The following is a 10,916-nucleotide window of genomic DNA, read 5'->3' as shown; positions in this document are numbered from 1 at the left end:
TGTCGGAGCGCATGTGTAAAGTCAGTGACAATGTTGGAGGCGCGTGGAAAGCCAACACCCAGGCCATGTTGATACTAAGTGATTAGTTTATTGTAGCAGCTGAAGGCCAGACTACAGGCGCTTTGCTATTTCCATGTTGCACCGTGACACGCAGAGTGACTGCATTGTGGGGGAATTTGCGTGTTGCCAGATGGCACGGGGGTGTCAAGGGGGCTACGGTACACGACCCTACTCATCCTTACCCTTTGCTACCAAAAAAAAAAAAGCACAAAAACACGAGCCGTCTGTTGCAGTTTTCAGCTCAGACGTTTATTGGCAAAGTAACCCGAGGCCAGCATGAAAGCATCTCCTGGTGTGAGGGGAGTTTTCTTTCCCGTCTTTTGCAGCTCCTCTTTTAGGGAACCGTTTCAAAAAGTCAACAAGGGTTACAAAACATCCATTTTGCTTTCCATTAGATTGAGCATCTCAAAATACAACAAAACTCGATTACAGCCTTGAGCAGACCTTACGAGGCTAAGGGTTGACTGGGTGGAGGATTCCAGCTCTTAAGTTAAAGCGGTTTGATTGGCACACGTGGAGCTCTGCCATCTCCAAGGATGGACATACTGGCAGGACCCTTGATAAGACATTTTTTTTTACTCTTTCAACACTATCAAGAAGGCAATTGTACAAAACTAACTACACTTAGTGTGTCACTGCACACAAAATATGAATACAGGAATCCGCTCGCCACTTTGCGCTTCACTCCACCTTTTTCTAAAATATGGACACCTATCGAGCATCTACAGGACATCCCATACAGGTTCCCAGATCTTCAAGAATATGCACCTATTCCAGGCTGGATTTCCAAAACTGTCCGTTTTAATTAATTCAACCCATGGCCTTCAATCGTTCCCAAAACCTAATGGACTAGTGCTGGACCCCCGTCTAATTCCGTAGCTATAGGAATTGGTACTACATGAATAAAGCCACTTAAATTGGTTAGGAGCTACTAGTTGGAGACCCTTGAAGTCTTACCGTGTATTACATTGGTAACGTAGGTCTGCGTTTCAACATCGGTAGTGGAGATATGTTCATACAGTTGAGGACAAAATTATGATTAAAATTATAGCGAGGTGATCGCGGCTTACCTGCAGGTAACCATGGTGGTGCCACTGCATGAGTCCTGCTGGGTAGCTGCGGTTTGAGGGCCAAGGAGGAATTCCAACATGGACTGACATTTTGAAGCAAAACGTGGTCAGAATATGCTACAGCAGAACAGTGCATTAAAATGAAGACCTGAAATTTGACTTGGCACCGTGATGTGAACATGAGTGAAAGGTTACTCATCCCAAGCCCACGCAGCACAAAACATCAGTCCACTGAGTGAACACACGCGTCTGCATAATGAAAGCGTTTCCACCTGTAGCGACAGCGGTCACATGCTGGTCGTTAGCTTGCAGTCCTCGGCTGCTCTGAAGGGTAACCTCAGACACGAGAGCCAGCTTTTCACAGGAAGGAAAAAGAGGGCACTCATCCCAGAATATAAACACTGATCCAATCAGCAGACCTTCGAGTGGCAGGAGTCCCCTCAGCCCAAATCGTGACAGGTCATCTCCAACGCAAGGCCACTGCGTTCCCATTTCCAGGCTGTAAAAAAGCTGTCCTTATGGTAAAAGTATTAAGGCAAGACAGATCTTTCCAATCATCCCTTTGTGCTGTAAAAGCCAGCATGGCCGACGCTCGATCCAGCCATGAGGAGCATGACAAAGTGAGTGACGTCTGGGATTGACACACCTGACAAAGCGACGGCTGATGCAGTAACATCTGAATACATGGAAGCCCTGACGGTTGTCTTCAGCAAAGCAAACCGCACACGTCAAAGATACTGGCAAAGCGGGGACGAGCCTCTTCATGGTTGACGTTTTTGTTTATGACACTAAGAGTTTGGCTGCATTCTTCAGGGACAGGAAACATTCCATCCTTCCATCAGTCCTGCACTGAACTTCACCCGATTCCACTGTCATACTAGACCACCTTTCTAAACCCAAATTATTCAAACGAGTATACCGACCATCTGATACTGCACAGGAAGCTAAACAGCTAGTCAAGAGTTGACACATGGAAACACCGCCTGCTTGCATCTTGGTGGAACACGGCAAGTTTCAAGCTGCACCATGAACATTGCCACCCATCTGTCCTTTTTCTATACCGCTTCTCCTCACTAGGGTCGCTGGGGTAGGCTGGAGCCTATCCCAGCTGACCTAAACCCTGGACAGGTCGCCAGCCATTACATGCATTGTTTGGCTGCTGATGGAGTGTGGGGCACACCTGGGACACCAGGTGATGCAGAGGAGCACCCGTGTCCTCAAGTGCCTTGCAGCTACTCTGGAGACCAGATGCAAAGATCAATGCCTTGCCTCCTCCACCAGTCTATTCGGCATCTGCAGGAGTGTTCCATCAGGGAATCTTTCAACGCAGAGAAATGTGTTTGTCTCGAGGATTGTGGCGGGAAGGTTTCCTTTGTTGAAGGGTGTTTTCCAACTCTGATTCAGCAGCTTTGCAACTTTGGTTAGAATAAACTGCCTTATTATAGGAGCAATACTTTTTGAAGTATTTCTAAGCTTCGCCCCAAAAAATAAAATAAAAAAAGTCTGAAAATAGAGCAAGTGTCATCTGTGGGCCCCCCTGACTGGCTGGTTTCTCCATGTAGGCAGGAGGAAATGGCAGCGCTTACAGCTCAGCGCACAGTCGGGACCACATGAAGGTCTCTGTTGATGTTTGACTGAGACATATTTCCAGACGGCGGCCTGTGCTGTGGCAGGAGATGAGGAACGCGCTACATGGGAAGCCTCCTCGCTCACGCTGCCAACCCCTAAGCCTTTCATAATCGCCCAGGAATTATGCGCATCCCAGTTAAAGCGTTGGTAGCATGACTTATGGCTGTGGTTGTGTTTCCCTGAGAAGTCTGCCAAAAGAAGATGATTTAGTTGGATCACACGTCTGGGGTGCGATGCTTCCTCGGACACTCTTCAAACACACCTCTTGTATTTCCAAGGCAGCGGAATGTGAAGAAGCCCTCACCTAACAGCGACATTTCCAACACGGCAACCGTGACGGCACAGCAGTGTTATGGTCCTCGGGGGAGACGCTCACATCACAAACAACTGCAGGTCTCCCTTTTCATACTTTATTGCATCAACCAAGCCTCACGTCTGGAGGACTGTAAAAAAAAAAAAGGGTACATTAATACATTAGGACAGTTTGTAGTGACTATGCATACATTCAACTTGACAACTGACTAAAATAAAATGTACACAAAGTTTACATCTTTGAGGAAAAAAACATGTTGCTAAAACCTGGATGCTCCTTTGCTTTCTGCTAAATCTAAGATGACAGATCAACAAAGAATGGCACATAAGAGATCCTCATGCAAGTCAAAATACAATTAGAGATGCACGATAAATCGATAGCAAAAACTTCCTTTCTCAAGACCGATATGATACACATAACCGATATTATGTCTACTTTAAATTTAGATTCAAGTGTGGTTAATGCACACCCGGAGGTAAGGACTGGAACAAATTAAGATTTGACCGAGTGTACCTGTTGATTTGGCCGACTACTAGAACATGGCTGCCATCAGGAGAACCAACGTATAGCGCAGAGGGAGGGTAAACTGTACTCAGGCACACACTCCGAGCAGCTGGGTCCCCCCCCGAAATTATCATAAAGTGAATGTTTACACATTAGCTCAGGGGAAGTTATGCTAGACCATTAATGTCACAGGCAGGAGGAAAAAAATGAGCGCTTGATTTGCTCACCCATACAATACTTTGGGTAACATCACAGGAGCCTATTAAATTATTGGTCAGAGCCATTTTTAATATCAGATTTATCGGTATGATTTCTTACTCCACATATCGGCCCCATAATTACCATGCACCCCTAAAAACAATCCAGCGGTGATTCGTGTCATTTTAATAATCCCTGTGTTGGAAGATCAGAGGCTGAGAACAAGTGGACATTTCCCAGATGCCACTGCTAAAGCCATTAGCTCAGGCAAACGCACCCTGTTACTTATTGAACACTTTCCCTTCATTGGGACACGTAGTGAGCAAAATCACTTTAGATATTATCTGAAAGATTTCTTTCAAGCTCCACTTTCCCCTTTTATCCTTTCTGGGTGCAAAGCCGTTTGCTGCTGGTACCCGTCCATTTCATTCATCCACTCACGTCATTGAAAAAAGAAACAAAAAAAACCACCAAAGGATTTGGAGGTGAAGGACAATAAGTGGTACCGCTTGCAAGTCGAAGTACAAGTATGATGTTCCCAGCAGATGAGGCGCTTGTGTGGGTGGAATCCAAACCATGTAGCAGGGTGTTGCGAGGGACTTCAAGATGGTTTGGCTTGGAATGACTTCTCCACGGCAGCATGTGGGTATACACTGTGGACAAAAGTCTTGGTACAACTCTAATAAAATTAGTTCATATCAGTTATACATCAAACTGCATCTCGTTTGGTCCATTTCTGTTCATCGGATGATGCATGAGAGAAACATTTTATGGCCGTATACAATAATTATGCGTGTTTGTGGAGTTGCCGTATGTATATAGCTATAAAGTAATCCTTTATGGCAGTTAATTGTGGGGAAGAGTCGTGACTGTCTCTCCAAACACTGACACCTAGTGGCAAAAGTATAATACTACAATCCAACTACAACGATCCAGCCATTAATTTGTATTTTACTTTAAATATTTTATGCTCATTTGTCCATGAATAAGTAGTTTTTGATTGACTTATGCATTTTTTTTTTAAGGGGCTGCATTGAACCGCAAAAAAAAAAGCGGCAATACTGCCAGGGAAAACTACTCAGGCTTTGGGAACAATTTAGAATAGAATTAATTAGAATAAGCCCCAAAAAGCGGGTGTGAGTAAACTTAACTTGGAAATTGCTTTACGTTGTTACTAATACTGTCAATTCATCATTTTGATAAAAGAATAAAATCAGCCTTCATCCATCCATTTTCTATGCCGCTTATCACCACCACAAGCTGCAGGCATGCTGGAGCCAATCCCCTTCTGTCAATATTTAAAAATCAAGATTTGGGAACCACTGGCATAAGAGTGATAATATTGTACTGATTGTAATAAAAATGAAGTGCCTAAAATGTCATTCTGGTATTGTTGCTGCCTTTACTCAATATCGGATCAATACTAATTAGTATTGTCGCCCACCAGGAGTGTCCAGCTGATCAAAGATTTTTTATGACAAGGACAAAGCTGCTTTAGGAGCAAATGTTGTCCCAATACTTTTGTCCACACTGTTCTGCCCAAGTCGGCCAGCTCAAGCCAAAGTCGATATAATTCCTTGATCAATATTCTATGATCGGAGGGACAAGGAAGTCGACTTGACATACTTTGGTTTCAGGAACTGGTCTCGTCTCTTTGATAAAAACGACCTCCATTTCACAGTCCAAAGCAAACGGGGGCGAGACACGCGTGCTCCCACGCTGTGCAGGCCGAGGCTGAGTGGCGTTTAGCATTTGAAGCGCAGCTTTATCGGAATTTGTGCAAACGTATCGTCTGTGTGAACACACGGGGTGTGTGGGGGGGGGGGGGGGGGCGGACGGAAGCAAGGGTTTGTGTCACCGGGTGGCGATGCTGAAGAAGCCGTGTGTCTAGACCAGCGAGCAGTATCCACCACAGGCGCCACCTCCTGCGTCTTCATCGGTGAGCTGCACCCCCCTGCCGTGGCCGTCGCTCTGCCACAACCCCGGACTCTGTATGATCTTCTCCACAAGCTCTTCAAACGCACACTGAACACCATCCCGGGTCTTTGCGCTGGCCTCTGTGACGACACGCAGGATTGAAGTGAGAAGCAAGGTGACCAAACGGGCATGGCGGGAGAATGAACTCCGTCTACAGCAGCATTCCCCTGAAAGCCGTGGTGCAACAGCAGTAATACACGCCCAGTGGGTCTTTTCAGAGGAGGGAATCCTCCTGGCTTACCTATGAAAAGCATGGAATGTTTTCTTGCAAACTTCAGGCCTTCTGTCCTGTCTAGCTCGTGCTTTTCCTGAAACAAAGAAGCAGCAGTGGTCCTGAAACAAAGTAGGAACGGCTTGTTTCAAGTCAGCCGGGTGGAGCCGTCGGCTGCTGCGAGCGTCTCGGGGCACGGAAAGGAAAAGGGATTTTCCTTTAGTTGTCGTTGCAAAGAACGGAACCCACTGAATTCATAATGCTCTATTTAGCATCCCGCTTTAAGATGAGCTGCCAGAAATATGTGGGTGGGACTGCCATGCTCTTTTATTTCCCTCATTTGTCCACTGGCTCCGGCTTATTTTGGACATTTTCTATTCAGCCTGAACCTTTATACCAGGCTTTATGTGCTGTGCATGTCTTTGATCAATGGGAATGACAGGCTATGAAGAATATAAAGCGCAAGAAAAGAAAAACAACCCCACAAAAATATGATATGCATTATCGTCAACAACGACACTTTCAGCAAACCTCTATTTTTATGGCAAAGTTGATGCGGTGCCTACACGGGGGGGTGCGGTGTACTGTCAGAGGAGGCGTGAGAGGCAGCGACTACTTTAAATGTTACCTACTAACCTGTACAAATGTGTCCGACATGAGGCTCTTCAAGCTGTCATTGATGTCAAATCTAAGGAGTGTCAACTTTTCACAGGGTCAATGTTTAAGTTTGTTGTCATTATGATTTAAAAAAAGGTGTAAAAAAATATATATTTTTTTTTCAATAAATGTCTTCACACAACCACTAATCATGTGCGACAGGTTTTTGTTTTATCATTCATATTTTCTGAGAAAAGGCCAAAAAAATCTTAAATTCTGCAGGGAATTTTGGCCACAACAGTACCTTTGCAACAATTACAATCTTCACATTTTCACTATAGGGGGTGTTGTGTGTAGATTTTGCAAAAAATGGGAATTTAATACTTTTCAAATGCACCGTATCTTCCATCCAAGATACACATCCCAATTATGGATAAAACCCTTCCTAACTGGGGTAAAGTGAATTATTATGAGTTAATATGGACATTTCAATTACTTGACACATTTGAATGGACAGACAAACCTCATTTTTAGACTATCTCACGGGACAAAATGGAACTTTGGAGTAGTCCATGTACAGCTAGAGTCATCGCACACAAAAAAGGAGTTTTTGGTCGTTGTGTTCTAATACTAAGGTCGGCAAAATGAAGGCCACTGACTCTAGACGCAAAACCACCCTCCACATTGAGGCCCCTATTAAAGAAAGTTTTTGGGCAGTTCTGCTCATCATCCACAATCCTTAGAGGCATGAACACGTGCGCGTTGTGAAGATACAAAAACAGCCAAAAAGAGGCAGCAAAGAACGCATATAATGGGACCCAACTATTCCACCTGTAAGCCTTTTGGAAAAACCTGCATAAAGCGCCAACAAGGCTCCATTCCCATAATGTGAGCTGCATATTAACCAAGCTGTAGCAGCATCAACAACATAGTTACACCCAAGAACTGCATTACTGACGTGGTGACACCTCGTCACACCACACTGGCTAGCGACTAGCGTCACACACTCAATGCCTCAGGCCACTAGCCAAAGGTAATGCTACATATTGGAGCCGTCTGGAGTTCATTTCTATATGTGAAATTGATGCTTCATCAACATACCTGTACACGCCTACAGCATGGATAGAACACATTGGAGCTTTGCGGATTTGGTGAGTCCCATTATATACATCCATTAGCTGTTTTTGTTTACAACACAAAAGAGAAACGCATGATCACGTCTCATTCGGATTTTAGATGGGCCAAACCTCCAAGTGCACTTTTCCTTAAGATCAGCTACTGTCAGATAATATAGGAATGGAACATGGTCCAAATAAAACTGTGTCCCGTGTTATGCACGCCAAAAATCTCAGCAATTGGATTTGTATAACTTAATAGTGGAAGAATAATAAGCAATAAGCCGCTTACCTTATCAATTTTGTTTCCAACGAGCATTTTCACAAGGTCATTCCTCGTACAGTACGTCTCCAGCTCATTCAGCCAGTTCTCCAGTTTGGTAAAGGTTTCTCGTCTTGTGACATCATACACTGGAACAAAAACACGGCTGTGCAATTACACAAAGGAAACACGCACACACGACTGTCCTACCTAGGATGACTCCTTGGGCTCCTCGGTAGTAACTGGGGGTCAGGGTTCTGAAGCGCTCCTGTCCCGCAGTGTCCTGCAACACAAAAGCAGCTCATCTTTGACAAGGACAAACATTTGGAGCAGAAGACAATGGTGTCACGTGAGTGCCATCTTCTGGATACCAGCTGGAACTTCAGTCCTTAAAAAAAAAAAAAACATTCTCTGTGTGCACACTTACCCATATCGCCAGCTTTGCCTTATTTCCATCTACGGACATGGTCTTCACTTTAAAGTCAACACCTACACAATGAAAAGTTAAATGAATGATTGCTCACACAACAGACTGCAGGGCTCAATCATTGACAGGAAGGAGGTACCAAATGCTCCACGATGAGGGAAAAAACAGGCACACCAAAAACCTCATCAGCCACTTGAAATGCTTGAAAAGTACAAAAGGTTTGCAGAAGACCTCCATGGAGCCACACTGACTGCTCGGAGCATGTGCCTGAATACAGTGCACCTCGCTGGGCCACAACAACAACAGATTGTGTAACAGTCTTCTCAGGATGTCAGGATCCTCACCTGCAGATGTTGCATCAAGGTAGTTTTCAGCAGTGATGTTTTGCTCTCCACAGCATCCAACATGAAAAGTGTGTGTACAGCAGCATGTTCCAATAATGAGCATGTGATGTATCATTTGCCCAGCATTGTATCCTTCCACCAAATCAAATGGTGAAACAAATTTGGATTCACATTCTTTCCTCGGAAAACACTATATTTTGCTTTTGTCTGACCTTTGAGAAGGAAATGAATGTAATAAATGTAACAATGTAATAAAACTGAGGTGCTGCTGTACTCTGGTCACTGGACAATAGTTTAAATGTCCTCTTTCCTTCTGCTGAAGTCATTTGAACGTTTGGTCATATGCGGGTTCCGTTTCTGTTATTCATTCATCTAATGAGCTCAGCGCTGTTACTCACCGATTGTGGCCGCTTGCTCGGGGTCAAACGTGTCATCTGTGAACCTGAGGAGGAGGCTGGTGACAGGATGGACAAAACACAAGGTTTAAACATCAACAAACACGGCAGATTAGCTCATCACCGCACAGCGCCGTCGGGGAACCAGCCATCTACAACTCCTGCCGTGCGCATACACTGCATGACATTGCCAGATCTGAAGGACAAAGTTCACCATTAATGACATCCAGTTAGTGCCAACGTCTGGATGCGGCACAACTTCTTCCAACCAGTTGATGCTGAAGTAGCGAGTGAGGTACCGGGTTAAAGATAATCGCAGACCTTTAACCTTTTAACAACTTCTTAAAACTTTGATGTACACTGAAAAAAAATTGAGTGAAAGGTATGATGCAAATAAACTCAAATGAAGTAATACCAACAATGGAAAAAATGAGCAAGAAATACACCGTTACCTGTAACGGAAAGCTGGAGTTTTTAAAATATCAAATAGAAGTGAGCCTCACCCCCATCCTTCTACCATTGGTGGACAAAGCCGAGGCCGCCCTGGCGCTCATCCTTTTAAGACGGGCGTCAAACTGGTGCCATGGAGGACACTGCAGGCTCTTTTATTAACGCAGCTGACTTTAATTTCATGATCAACGCCTCCTTCAAGCGGAGGAGAGGAGCTCATCAGAGAAATCACCTGCTGCGGCAAAACCTGTGTCTCCACTCCCGCAGGAACAAGTTTAATACGAGCAACAACCTATTTGGACAGCAGGGGGCACTGTTTAGCACCAAGATTTTTTAAAATGTATACGGCAGCTCTTGGATCATTACATATATATCATTTTACATTTTAAACACGTCTGCTCGTAGTTTTTGCACACGGTACAAGTCAAGTTACCATACCTACCGTCAAGCATGTTGTTGGTCCAAGCACGCATTAAATGTTTGGTCAATGTTGGAATGCCAATGACGAAAATTAATAATGCCGCTGTTTGGTTTGATCAATACAATATTAAATGCGTATATATTCATTGTCTAACATATGTGCCGTGAGAAATGGGTACAAAACTATTCGAGAGCAACATTTTCCAGCAGAGATGTCTCCACCTTATTCGGACTAACTAGCCAGCGAGCTAACGCTTAGTTAGCTAGCGAGATAAACGGCGTAATTGTCGCTTTCAATTGCGTGCGTTTACACTCAGGACAGCATTGGACATGGCAATACAATACAGGCTCTGAAACAGACGCAGACTGTCATACGTTACACGTTTAGATGCCACGGCGTGTGTCATTAACGCGCTAGCTAGCGTTAACATTTAGCCAAGACATCCGCTCCTTACCTGGACTTTCCGACGCCACTTTCTCCGATGATCAAGATTTTCAGCGTGGTCAGTATGTCATCTTCCATGGCCCTCAACTCGGTGAACTGTCCGACTAGGCAGAGCAAAGCAAACTAACACTTAGCATTCCTGTTTACTGCTTTGGGCTTGACATATTTTTTTGGTGCCGAGCCCAATTTCCAACTATTTCCGCTGGTACGATCTTGGGCTTCCGGTTTGTGACTCTTTGCGCGACCTATCGTTGTTGTCTTCTTCTTCGTTGTCGTTTGACGGCGGATGCAGACATATGATAGTGCACTACCACCATCTTCCGGATGTAAATGATCAATAATATATACAGCATATATTTAGATATGCTAAGTTTGGTGGCTTTTGTGAATTATAACAGATATTTTATGGACTTGGACTTTCTGCTGTTATAGATCATCGAATAGTTGGAATATATGAAGCAATATATGAAGCTACATTGTAGTATTAGATTTGAGTTGC

General features: G+C 44.4%; 1 protein-coding gene across 1 annotated transcript; it reads right to left on the bottom strand.

Moving 5' to 3' along the window:
• Window positions 1-3,155: 3,155 nt before the first annotated feature.
• rab18a (RAB18A, member RAS oncogene family) lies at window positions 3,156-10,655 on the bottom strand. Its single transcript, XM_058059576.2, has 7 exons — window positions 10,428-10,655; window positions 9,106-9,161; window positions 8,364-8,425; window positions 8,147-8,219; window positions 7,967-8,085; window positions 5,993-6,059; window positions 3,156-5,831 (listed from the first exon to the last, which is right to left on the bottom strand). The coding sequence occupies exons 1-7, from the start codon at window positions 10,493-10,495 to the stop codon at window positions 5,662-5,664; spliced, it is 615 nt and encodes a 204-aa protein (XP_057915559.2). The 5' UTR covers window positions 10,496-10,655; the 3' UTR covers window positions 3,156-5,661.
• Window positions 10,656-10,916: the final 261 nt, after the last annotated feature.

Source organism: Doryrhamphus excisus, linkage group LG5 (assembly GCF_037039965.1).
Source record: "Doryrhamphus excisus strain RoL-2023G ecotype Guam linkage group LG5, RoL_Dexc_Guam_v1.1, whole genome shotgun sequence".
Taxonomy (NCBI): Eukaryota; Metazoa; Chordata; class Actinopteri; order Syngnathiformes; family Syngnathidae; genus Doryrhamphus; species Doryrhamphus excisus.
This window is presented reverse-complemented; position numbering and strand designations above follow the sequence as displayed.